The sequence below is a fragment of the Anomaloglossus baeobatrachus genome, chromosome 2 (assembly GCF_048569485.1).
Source record: "Anomaloglossus baeobatrachus isolate aAnoBae1 chromosome 2, aAnoBae1.hap1, whole genome shotgun sequence".
NCBI lineage: Eukaryota > Metazoa > Chordata > Amphibia > Anura > Aromobatidae > Anomaloglossus > Anomaloglossus baeobatrachus.
Genome location: NC_134354.1, coordinates 704,275,561 through 704,289,215, shown reverse-complemented (window position 1 = coordinate 704,289,215; position 13,655 = coordinate 704,275,561). Strand labels below are relative to the sequence as shown.

Sequence of the window (13,655 nt, the reverse complement as noted above, 5' to 3'; positions counted from 1 at the left end):
ACCATTTATGCGCAGATGCTACGTTTTGATCGCCTGTTATTGCAATTTGCCTAAAACTTGCGGCGACCAAAAAACGTAATTTTGGCGTTTGGAATTTTTTTTGCCGCTACGTCATTTACCAATCAGTTTAATTGATTTTATATTTTGATAGATCGGGCATTTCTGAACGCGGCGATACCAAATATGTGTATATTTATTTTTTTTTTAACAATTTAATTTTCAATGGGGTGAAAGGGGGGTGATTTGAACTTTTAGTTCTTTTTTTTATTTTTCCGATCGCTCTTCCCTATTTGCTGATCACAGCTATACAGCTGTAAACAGCAGATACGGTCACTTCCTGCTTCACTGGCCTCCGGGCCGAGTGAAAACGAAAGTGACTCGTCATAGCTGCAAACGTCATCACATGACCCTGTGCTACCATGGCAACCACCAAAAGTCACGTGAGCACTCACGTGACTTCCAGTGGGGGCGGCGGTAAGTAAAAATCGTGACCGCGCGTATATACATCTCGCTGCCAGACTTTGACAGTGAGATGTAAGGGGTTAATGTTACGGGTGATATGCGATTCCACTCGTAACATGCAGGCACACATCTCAGCTGTTGAAAACAGCTGATATGTGTGCCGATCGCCGCATCCTGCCCGCGGCAGGGGGCGGGGCTTAGCGGCACACGCTCCATGACGGAAAGATCCGTCAAAGGTCGTTAAGGGGTTAATGTCAAGTACAAAGAATTAAAAAAATATTTGAAGAGACTAGAGATGTTTTTGGCAAGCCCAGGTCCGGCAGACCCCGCAAGACAACTGCTCAGGAGGAACGTTTCTTGGTTAGAAAATCCAAAGCCAGCTACTTTTCCACTGCAGCAGAGCTCCAACAGGCCTGGTCACCTCAAGTCCCTGTGTCAACTAGAACAGTTTGTAGGATTCTGTCTCAAAATGGCCTCCATGGTCAAATCAGTGCCCACAAGCCAGCACTAAACAAAAGGCAATTAAAAAATCGTGTGGTGGCATTTGTCAAGTCCCACAGCCTGCTAAACAGATGGACGCTGGATAAGTGGCAGAAGGTGGATTTCTCTGATGAATCTTCAGTTGAATTACACCACAGCCACCGCAAATACTGCAGGAGACCTACTGGAGCCCGTATGGATCCAAAATACACCCAGAAAACAGCTAGGTTTGGTGGGGGGAAGATCATGGTCTGGGGTTACATTCAGTATGGGGTGTGCAAAACATTTGCAAGGTGGAAGGCAATATCAATAGCCTAAAATATCAAGAAGTATTAGCTACCTCTTACATTCCCAATCATAAAAGGGGTCAAATTCTGCTGCAGGATGGTGCTCCATCTCATATATCCATCTCTACAACAAAGTTCCTCCTGGCAAAGAAGATCAAGGTGCTCAAGGACTGGCCAGCCCAGTCACCAGACATGAACATCATTGAGCATGTTTGGGGTAGGATGAAAGAGGAAGCTTGGAAGACAAAACCAAAGAATCTAGATGAACTCTGGGAGGCATGTAAGACTGCATTCTTTGCTATTCCTGAGGACTTCATCAATAAATTGTATGAATCATTGTTGAACCACATGGCTGCAGTCCTTCAAGCTCATAGAAGTCACACAAAATATTAAATATGTATCTTTGTATTAGAAGTTAATTATTTGTTTGAATTTCACATTACTTTCTGGGGGCGACTAAACATTTGTCTTTGCAAAATCTGACCTTTCTGTGTTCATTAAATGATCAATATTTCAGCTTTGCAGCAACTTTCCTTTGAATTCCTTTGCGAATATATCCAATATAAATTGGGGGCTACCCAGCCCCATGCATTTCTTTTGTTACGGATTTTGGAAACTCCAGTATTTTATACATTATTATCAGCAGTCATACAGCTAAATAATTTGTAAACAATGACAGCTGAACAAGTGGATGAAGAACATCAAGAACATCGAGTAGTACAACAATGTTGCGGAGTATTATTTTCGGCATAGGAAGGAATCTGTCCCACTAGGTCTGTGTGCACGAGCGTACATTGAGTTGTCATATTTTATATCCAGCATTAGAGTGCCTTTTGTGCAATGGTGAAAAGACTAAACTTCTCAGAATGTAAATCATCTTATTTGACCATTGTGTCTAGTAGTAATCTGGAGCTGTCATATACTGGTATAACATGTCATTGCTTTAGCATGTGAACATAGACCAAGAGTGTACTACTGGAGAAATAACATTGTACTGGTGGGAAATTTCTAAGAAAAATCATTTTTCTCTTTTGTTATCAGATTTGCAGATGGAAGGTTTTTAATATTTTATGTATTTCTTTTAAACAGGCTCATGGAGGAGTGAATCAATTGAATAGCAAAAATACTTCAGCGTTAAAGAAATCTCACTGGGACATCATCAGAAATGTTGTCAGGTTTGGAAAAGGTTAGTGAAGTGTTATGGGTGACTAGGGGACACAGGGAGACCTATACTGGCCCTAAGATTGACGCCTCTGTGCTCACCCTCAACTCGGAGGTACCCTTAAGAGTAGGGAGGTCCGGGCCCCCGACCTGGCCCCGTCTTCTGTTCGTTCCTGACCTAATACCCCGCACCCCCCACCCAGTGGTGGGCTGCACACAAAGTAATAAACCTCCCACAAGACAAAGACACGGGGGTAAAACAGAAACTCATCCACAAAGCAAATATCCACTAAAGAGAAACAAAAAAAACACCGTAGGGGATAAATCAAAGGGGAAGGAGAAAGTCACACCAAGGAACTTCATACAGAGCAAACAATAAAGGCCCCGTCACACTAAGCAACATCGCTAGCAACATCGCTGCTAACGAACAACTTTTGTGACGTTGCTAGCGATGTTGCTTAGTGTGACATCCAGCAACAACCTGGCCCCTGCTGTGAGGTCGTTGGTTGTTGCTGAATGTCCTGGGCCATTTTTTAGTTGTTGCTGTCCCGCTGTGCAGCACAGATCTCTGTGTGTGACAGCGAGACAGCAACAACTAAATGTGCAGGCAGCAGGAGCCGGCTTCTGCGGAGGCTGGTAACCAATGTAAACATCGGGTAACCAAGAAGCCCTGTCCTTGGTTACCCGATATTTACCTTTGATACCAGCCTCCGCCGCTCTCACTGTCAGTGCTGGCTCCTGCTCTGTGCACATGTAGCTGCAGCACACATCGGGCTAATTAACCCGATGTGTGCTGTAGCCAGGAGAGCAGGGAGCCAGCGCTAAGCATTGTGCGCTGCTCCCTGCTCTGTGCACATTTAGCTGCAGCACACATCGGGTTAATTAACCCGATGTGTGCTGTAACTAGGAGAGCAAGGAGCCAGCGCTAAGCATTGTGCGCTGCTCCCTGCTCTGTGCACATTTAGCTGCAGCACACATCGGGTTAATTAACCCGATGTGTGCTGTAACTAGGAGAGCAAGGAGCCAGCGCTCAGTGTGCGCTGCTCCCTGCTCTCTGCACGTGTAGCTGCGTGCGGTGGTAACCAAGGTAAATATCGGGTTGGTTACCCGATATTTACCTTAGTTACCAAGCGCAGCATCTTCCACGCTGCGCTGGGGGCTTGTCACTGGTTGCTGGTGAGCTCACCAGCAACTTGTGTAGCGACGCTCCAGCGATCCCTGCCAGGTCAGGTTGCTGGTGGGATCGCTGGAGCGTCGCAGTGTGACATCTCACCAGCAACCTCCTAGCAACTTACCAGCGATCCCTATCGTTGTTGGGATCGCTGGTAAGTTGCTTAGTGTGACTGGACCTTAAGGGGTGCTTCACACACAGCGAGCTCGCTGCCGAGATCGCTGCTGAGTCACGCTTTTTGTGACGCAGCAGTGACCTCATTAGCGATCTCGCTGTGTGTGACAATGAGCAGCGATCTGGCCCCTGCTGCGAGATCGCTGCTCGTTACACACAGCCCTGGTTCGTTTTCTTCAAAGCCGCTCTCCTGCTGTGACACACAGATCGCTGTGTGTGACAGCAAGAGAGCGACAAATGAAGCGAGCAGGGAGCAGGAGCCGGCGTCTGACAGCTGAGGTAAGCTGTATCCAAGATAAACATCGGGTAACCAAGGTGGTTACCCGATATTTACCTTAGTTACCAGCCTCTGCAGCTCTCACGCTGCCTGTGCTGCCGGCTCCGGCTCTCTGCACATGTAGCTGCTGTACACATCGGGTTAATTAACCCGATGTGTACAGCAGCTAGGAGAGCAAGGAGCCAGCGCTAAGCAGTGTGCGTGGCTCCCTGCTCTCTGCACATGTAGCTGCATTACACATCGGGTTAATTAACCCGATGTGTACTGTAGCTAGGAGAGCAAGGAGCCAGCGCTCAGTGTGCGCGGCTCCCTGCTCCCTGCTCACACTGGTAACTAATGTAAACATCGGGTAACCATACCCGATGTTTACCTTAGTTACCAGTCTCCGCAGCTTCCAGACGGCGGCTCCGTGCAAGCGCAGCGTCGCTTGCACGTCGCTGCTGGCTGGGGGCTGTTCACTGGTCGCTGGTGAGATCTGCCTGTTTGACAGCTCACCAGCGACCATGTAGCGATGCAGCAGCGATCCTGACCAGGTCAGATCGCTGGTCGGATCGCTGCTGCATCGCTAAGTGTGAAGGTACCCTAAGTCACTGGTCAGCAAACGGAGGATCGCCATGGACACCAGGATATCACAACAGCTAAGCAGATGCTATCTTCAGCGATAACTCAGAAGACTCCCCAGTCTTAAGTAGGAGGAGATCAGCTGATGGTGGTGATTAGCAACCTGGTTCGCTGAGAAGCCACACACTGCTCCAGGAGGCATTAACTCCTAAAGTGCCTATAGCAGTGGTAATATAACAGCCAACGCCCGGCAGAACAGAGCTACCCAATAGAAGCCAGATTGCTTGTTGGATTCTGAAATGTGTACAGAGTCCAACCTGCTAATCATAAACTGCGAGTGGTGATCCAGGCAGCGCATGATAGGTTGATTGTCCGACTCAGTAGTGTATACAGAGTCCGACATGGTAGCAAACACGGATATGGACAGTGCATGACATGAAGTGCCAGGAATTATAATCAGACTAATCAGACAAGACATTGATAGAGGACTTCATGCAAAGGCTAAAAGTTGCAGAGGCAGAAGATGTGACGCGCCCACGGGGTCTTGGGGGTTATTCGTCACTGTACCGGTGTCGGTTTGGGATGTCACAGCGGCTGGTTCCTGAACAACCTGAACACTTGTTGAATGCGGAGTTTTGGTACAGATATTGCTTTGCTGTCCTTAAGCTTTACGTTAAAGTCCCTCATGTTGCTGGAGTCAGCCAAAAGTCTAATGTGAATAGGGGCTTCCTCACTCTCTCCACACATTTCAGACTGATGCACTTTGCAGACACAGTAGTTAAGCCTTATTCAGACATTTTTACATTACAGACATCTGAATTAGGCTTTAGGGGTACTTCACACACAGCGAGATCGCTACTGAGATCGCTGCTGAGTCCCGTTTTTTGTGACCTCAATAGCGATCTTGCTGCGTGTGACACTGAGCAGCGATTTGGCCCCTGCTGTGAGATCGCTGCTCGTTACACACAGTGCTGGTTCGTTTTTTTATTGTTGCTCTCCCGCTGATAAGCACACATCGCTGTGTGTGACAGCGAGAGAGCAACAATCCTGAATGTGAAGGGAGCAGGAGCCGGCGTCTGACAGCCTGCGGTAAGCTGTAACCAAGGTAAACATCGGGTAACCAAGGTGGTTACCCAATATTTACCTTCGTTACCAGCCTCCGCAGCTCTCACGCTGCCAGTGCCGGCTCCTGCTCCCTGCACACGCTAAGTTAAGCAGTGTGAGCTGGTAACTAAGGTAAACATCGGGTAACCATACCCGATGTTTACCTTAGTTACCAGTGTCCGCTGCTTCCAGACGCCGGCTCCGTGCAAGCGCAGCGTCGCTTGCACGTCGCTGCTGGCTGGGGGCTGGTCACTGGTCGCTGGTGAGATCTGCCTGTTTGACAGCTCCCCAGCGACCATGTAGCGATGCAGCAGCGATCCTGACCAGGTCAGATCGCTGGTCGGATCACTGCTGCATCGCTAAAGTGTGAAGGTACCCTTACACTAAGTAGAGCTGAGTCAGTGTTCCGAGCACAACAGCATTGTGATGCCTTGGACTATCAGGTCGTCACAGGGCATTTTGTAATCTGCCCATCTGTGCAATATCCACCTCCTCCTTGGTTATGGGTCCCCAACTACACGGTGTTGCCAACATCAGTCAATGAAAGTCCTAGGTACACTCTGCACCACACCCACCAGACACAACAGTGGACGGCCTGTGTGGAATAGGGTCGCCCACTTGGGGGGGTTGGTTAAGGGGAGGTCAGGGGTGTCAGCATGGGTTCAGTTTAGTTCAGAGAGTGAAGGAGAGAAGGTCAGGAGCTGGGCTCCTTAGACGCAACTAGGTGGCAGACAGTGGTCTGGGCCTAGTAGGAGCTGGACCCCCGGTCGCAGGGGATCGTGACAAGGGGCATGGAATTGTCGAGGAAGACAGCCGGTGGCCTTGTACCATCACCTGGCTGGGACCAGGGCACGACGGGGTGCGTGGACCCTAGGTGAGGGAGTAGCTTCAGGCAACCTGACAATTTACCCGACGAGAATGGAGCCTTCAAGATCCGCTCTCCACCCACTCCAAAATCAGGGTACGTGGACCCTAGGTCAGGGAGTAGCTTCAGGCAACCTGACAATTTACTCGACGAGAATGGAGCCTTCTGATCCACTCTCCACCCACTCCAAAATCGGGGGTACTAGCGCAACGAGTTTCCACAAAAGCGTGAACCCTGAGAGCAAGCTCCCACAGTTAGCCACACTGGGGAATGGGACCCGACTAGTTTTATGCTACCGGGAGCACCAGAAGAGAGTACTTAGTGCCAGGAGTAAGGTCACAGATCACCAGGCAACACCATCAGGGATGGGACCCAAACTAGCTCCCCTCAGCGGCAACGGTGTCCAGAACTTTGGTTTATCCAGTTGTCGGTGTCAGCTCTGTGGACTGAGTGAGTACGCAAGTGACCCCCCTTTGCTCCCCATAGCACTCCCCAAGCACCATCACCGAGCACCTGGGGCATCCCCCCTACCCGTGTAGGGTTCTAACACCTGGCTGCCCATTCCATCACCCACGGGTACTCCGAACTGCAGCTGTGGTACTCCAAATTACCCCATACCACGGGTGGCGTCACGAACTTTAACACAATCCCCTGTAAATACCCCCTTCATTTGAGTGGCCGCATGACCCCCATGTCCGGAGACCCCTCGAGCCACCGCGGATCCGTATCCAAGCAGCCCGGCTGCTGACACGGGGGTGGCACACCTCAAAAACCTGGCATTACGAACAGGATACGAGCAACCTGGATGATGTGCGCCTTAGAAGTCAAAATCCGCCAATTCCGCCATCTTTTGGTGCCAAAACACTGTCTTCTCCACAAAAGCGCGAAGCAGAAGCCCTGCCCTTCATCCTGAGAGTGAGCCTGGAACCGGAAGTTCCCAGAGGGCTACAGCATCGAGGAGAGTGCTGAGTAAACACCGAGGGGGTGTGACGGCATGTAACAGCAGCGGAAGAGAAGCAAGGACACCAGGACTCTGCCATAATGTTCCTGGACAGCGCAGAGTGAAGATTGTAGAAAGGCGCGGCTGTTCAGCAGAGGATACAGCTCCCAGAGCAGCTTTACGGATGGAGATGCAGAGGACGGCCACGGCGTTTCAAACTTGTGAGATCGGAGTCCCACGAGAGGAGTGGGTAAGCAGTTACCCAGTCCCAGTTGATTTCACTAATGCGGCCGACGCGCCTGTGGGATCCGAGCCACCCCCGTTCACTGCAGGCACTCAGCCACCGCCACCTCCGCCCTCCACCACAGCTGACCCCGAGGCGCTGCCCGCAACACCGGTAGCAGACCCCTCGACTCCTGAAAGAGATAACCAGTCTGTGGCCTCTGACCAGATTGACCTGGTTGCCGTGGGCTCGAATCCGGAGGAGATGAAAGAAGGCGATTCAGGTTCCAGTACCCCAGAAGCTGCATGGGTGCCACGTTTTGGAGGAAATGGCTGTCGGATGTCTCTGTCATCGCAAGCACTAATGGTATTGGAGATAATGGAGGTGGAAGCGGAGTCCACTTCAGCTGAAGAGAACTCAGTCAGTACCATGGATGTGGTGGAGCCTATATGTCGTCGCTGTGATTTACCAGGGCATTTTGCAAGAATGTGTCCAGGAGGTGCCCGACGTTAAAGGGGATGGAACCTGCAAGTTTTAAAGTTTTGTGTGGACTGTCACCTTTGTTGAACGTTCTCCAGTGTTCCGTGGAGGAGGCTGTCGGGGATTGGCTGAAGGGTTCCTGATGGAAGGTGACAGACAAGTTCTGCTAACATTAGACTGCGCCCTCCTTGTTGAACCTTTTTCCACCCTTTGTTCAGTGAAAAGGCTAGCAGGGCCTTGGACGATGCAATGCTGGTAGATGACACCAGAAGGCCCCGGTAGGGGTCGGCGCAATGGGTAACGGCTACCAGGTTGCTCAGGACTGTTAGGAGTCGTCTTTTGCAACACTCGGGACCTTAACCTGGTGACGGACCCATAATAGGTTTGCAGAGGGTCAGGTTTGTTTGGGTGACGGGTTAATGGGATCTGGGACATTGGGACTGGACTGTAGCAGGAAGAGGCTGCAACGGAGCAGGTTGAGCCTCCGCTACTAACGAAACCGGTAGCGTTCCATCGTTGGAATGATGAACTCTAAATTAAGCAACGTTTAAGTGTCCAGCCTCCCTAATGAGGGAAGTATTTTGTAAATAAAAATGTTTTTCTATTTTTACAGTTGAAAAAAAATAATAAACCTCTGATGTCCTGTAGCTTGAGGATGAGCTACGTTTAACCAAGGGGGAATGTGACGTCCTGGACTATCAGGTCGTCACAGGGTATTATGCAATCTGCCCTTCTGTGCAATATCCACCTCCTCCTTGGTTATGGGTCCCCAACTACACGGTGTTGCCAACATCAGTCAATGAAAGTCCTAGGTACACTTTGCACCACACCCACCAGGCACACCAGTGGACGGCCTGAGTGGAATAGGGTCGCCAACTTGGGGGGTTGGTTAAGGGGAGGTCAGGAATGTCAGTGTGAGTTCAGTTCAGAGAGTGAAGGCAGATATAGCAACATGTGATGATAAAACTTAACCTTTAATTGGGTATACTAAAATGAAACCAAATAATAGTGATCCCAACACCATTAAAAACCAAAGAAAATGTTGAGGCCAATTGATTCATATATTCATGGCGTCAACATATTTCAAAGTACGGGGGTACGAAACAAGCGTCACCCCTTATCAACAAAACGGGAGCATGACCTCATATATCAACCACTCTTACTGGCACTTCCAGCAAACTGAATTAATTATGTATAGCTTGCCGAACATGCATATGATCCTCATGGGGATAATACGCCAATAAGCTCAATCAGTAAAGCAAATGAAATGAATGAGCGCGATTATTTACCCAGCTGGTTATGCATGTATGACATGCCATCAAAAGCAGATTGAAACACAAATCGACACCTGACCCAATCGGTAATGGTGCCAAATTACAAGGGTGAAATATAATCCCTCGCCCTGCTGATCATACGTGTTGCACTAAACCGTGGGGGGGACGAATTGGGCAGAAACATGTATCATAAATAGTAATCTCCAGGGAATGCTAACCCCCAAGTGGGTAACCTATATTAGATACATGTAACATGCAAACAGGCAGATAAGACGACTCAAAGTCAAAACCACCGTAAGTGGAACAATCTCACCCGATTCATTCGTCCCGCCGATGGATCAAGGTTCTCCCGTGTTGTTTGGTCCAGGAACCGACACGGAGGGAGTCATGGCCTGGTCACCAGCCCTGTTTGGGATTTAACTGACCCTTAAATTGCGCACAATGACTCCCGCCCTTACAAGGGCAGTCCACAGCTGGCCCTGTTGTGGCTGACCCTTGGTGAACAATAACAGGTGACTCCCGACGCGTTTCTCAATATCCGTTCATCAGGGGAGGCACAAAACACCTGTGACTTCAATGGTGGCTCAACACAGAGCTATAACCTATACGGCCTGGTATCCCTGAGGATATGTGATGTACCGGGGTTAATAAAGGATAATCAGTCCCACCCCCAGAATAACATACCCCACCCTACTTAATCATATGGGAGGTGTCACAGTGAAAGGGAAAACCCGGATTGCGCATCAGGTTAACCCATATGTAAATGATCCAAAGAGGCGATCAATTACTGTTTATACACATGTAGCGCTGTGTCAGCTTTATTATGTATGCATTATTCTTACCAAGTCTATGGACGGACCGTACATTGTCTTTTGATGATCAGACCGCAAGACGCTTCCTGGTAGTCTCGTCACATGGGCGGTCATGTGGGTGGACACGTGGGTCGGTGACGCAAATCACGTCACAGAACCCTGGACGCGCATCGTAAGTTCGTCACTGGTCGGTGGAACGCAGGACTTCCTGGTTCCCCGGTCACGTGTGAATACATAAGGGGTGCATTACCTCAATGGAGTACACAGGAGGCATCATAAGCGTCTCCTGGATATCAGATCCGTACTACCTGACATAGCGTACTAGGTATTCGTGGCGAACGGATAATTACAGCACCCACATATCTCTGTCAGGGGCTATGTATTCGTCACATGACAGAGCGAATGGGCGTGTGCAAAATCAGACCTCCAGCCAATCAGCACATTGTCATTCACGGAAAGAGATTCTTCAGCAAAATTATATCCACGTATACATGTATACCAAAGACGTCTTACTGCCCTGTAAATGGAGGTGCAGAGCCACAATTTGTGAAAAGAAAGTGGATGCACAGCCCGTCTACACAAACATAAATAAGATCAGATCACTCATATGAAATACATTCATGAAGTGACACCAAACAATAGATAATGTATATATATTAGGTGGAAGTGTCCACAGCAGGACAAATCAGTTATGGATCACTAAGTGTTATTCGAACTGCTTGCCTGAATGATTTAATTCCAATACATTATGATCATCCAGATGTACCATGGAACAATGGGGGATGGATGGAAAATGGGGGAGGGGGGGGGAGGGAATGAAGGGAATCACTAAACTCGTATTAATGAGGCAAAAAGTGATATAAAATGACTTGCAAGGGCAGTCAAATAATTGTTTCAAAGAAATATCAGGACAGAAAATCCTGATAGGGGAATTGAAATGACATTTGCTAGAATCCTAAAAGGGGAGCAAAAAGGGCCAGTGGAGGCGGGTGTGAAGCTAAATAAAACATCCATAGTTCAATTGTTCATTTAAACCGGAGGGGGAGACCGTATTAAGACGGAAAATCCATCTTGCCTCTTTTTGTAAAAGCAAACGGTCCCAGTCCCCCCCTCTAACCGGTTTCTCAATTTTTTCAATACCGATGAATTTAATGACGTCTTTTTTCCCGCCATGAGAGACATTGACATGACGTGCCAGAGAAGTATCCCTGTCATGTTCAATGTCCCCCATGTGGTCTCCAATGCGCCTACGGAACTCCCTCCTTGTCTTTCCGACATATTCGAGTCCGCATGCGCCTGTAGCTTTATAGACAACGCCCTTTGTACGGCAATTGATGAAATCTCGGATGGTGAATGATTCCAAGGTCACATTTGACACGAAAAACTTGCCTGGTGAGACAGACGAGCATGATACGCAGTCACCACATCTGTAACATCCCTTCAAATTAGATCTGAGCCAGGTCTCTTGCTTTGGTTCCACAAAATGGCTGTGGACCAGTCTGTCACCTAGAGATCTGCCTCTCCGATATGTAACTTGAGGGTAAGGACCTACTGATGTTTTCAGGTCTTTGTCCATTGTCAGGATTGACCAATGTCTTTCAAAGATGTTTCTGACACGATGAGCACCATTGGAGAAGGTAGTGATAAATCTCGTGACAGAATCACCAGTTTCTTTACTGGATGGTCTTAATAAATCAGATCGGGTCTTGGATCTTGCCTCCTTGAAGGCCTGATTCAACACCTTTCCAGGGTAGCCACGATCAAGAAATCGCCTCCTGAGATCGTTCGCTTGCGTCATGAAAGAGGCCTCATCGGAACAATTCCGGCGAATTCTATAATACTGTCCCTTCGGGATTCCCCTCCTGAGGGGAGCCGGGTGGTTGCTGTCCCACCTCAGGAGGGAATTAGTGGCAGTTGGCTTCCTATAGGTGGACGTACTCAGGGTACCATCTCTCGTCTTACTGATGAGGACATCCAGGAATGGCAAAGAGATAGGGTCCGCCTCGTGCGTGAAGCGGAGGCCTATCTCATTGTCGTTCAGTTGGTTAACAAAGGTGGTCAGATCGTCCCGAGTGCCGCGCCATATGACGAATATGTCATCAATATAGCGCGACCATAGATCGATCTGATCAGACAATCCTCCATCACCGCTCTCCCCGGAGAAGACAACAGTCTCCTCCCACCAGCCCAGGAGCAAATTAGCGTATGAGGGAGCACAGGGGCTCCCCATCGCGGTGCCCCTGAGCTGGTGATAGAACCTCCCGTTAAAGGTGAAGATGTTATTCCTCAAACAGAAATCCAATGCTTTCAGCACAAATTCATTGTGGAGCTGATATTGGCACCCTCTCATAGAGAGGTAATACTTAACTGCCCTAAGTCCCACATTATGTGGGATTGAGGAATAAAGCGCCTCAACATCGATGCTCACCAGAAGGTCGCCTTCCCTTACAGAGACCCCATCTAATTTCAAGAGGAGGTCGGTGGTGTCCCTTGTGTAAGACGGTAGTGATTCCACAAAAGGTCTCAAAATGATGTCTACGTACGACCCAAGATTCTGACATATCCCACCAATACCGGAGACAATTGGTCTACCCTTTAACGGACTAAGTCCCTTATGGATCTTGGGCAAACCATAGAAGGTTGCCATGATAGGGTGGTCTGGCAACAGGAATTGATGCTCCTTTTTGTCTATTACCTTATCGGCAAGACCTTGGTCAAGAAGATTTTTCAACCCAGACAACAGGGAAGTAGTAGGATTATCCCTCAGGACAGCATATCCCTCCTTGTCTGAAAGCAGATCATGGCACATCGCAAGATACTGTGCTGGGTCCAGGACGACCACGTTGCCCCCCTTATCAGAGGGTTTTATGACAACGTGGCGGTCCTGTTCCAAGGTGCGTATGGCCATGATCTCTTCTTTGGTACAGTTGTAATGGGTGAAAGTATCATGTTCGCTCATCATTTTTAGATCTCTAGATACTAGGTTGACAAAAATGTCTACTGTCGACATATCCTTCTGTACAGGTGGCATTTTAGTACTTTTCTTTTTAAACACTGAAAAAGGACCCTGTCCAGAAAGATTAGGATTAGTTTCAGAGAGACCCTCCAACAGTCTGACATCAGGCAGCATATCTGGAGGAATACCTAGTTCTTCACTTAATTTATTGTCTTCCATGTGGAAGAACTTCCTCCACTTCAACTTACGTGCAAAAAGATGTAAATCTTTAATGCACGAAAAAAGGTCAAAGTCAGTGGGAGGGACGAATGAGAGCCCCCTTTCTAGGATCGCTATCTCAGTTCCACTAAGAGGTCGAGATGATAGGTTAATGGCCTTGGGGCCTATGCTTGTTCTGGACCCCTCGTCACACCCATTCGGCTCCTCAA

At 48.7% G+C, this 13,655-nt stretch overlaps 1 protein-coding gene across 1 annotated transcript in view; it reads left to right on the top strand.

The window, feature by feature from the left end:
• Positions 1 to 13,655, top strand: part of LOC142289986 (guanylate cyclase soluble subunit beta-2-like) — a 56,763-nt gene that overhangs the window by 12,220 nt on the left and 30,888 nt on the right. The window contains 2 exon segments of the mRNA XM_075333934.1: positions 449 to 497; positions 2,348 to 2,415. Coding sequence (XP_075190049.1) covers positions 449 to 497; positions 2,348 to 2,415 — 117 coding nt within the window.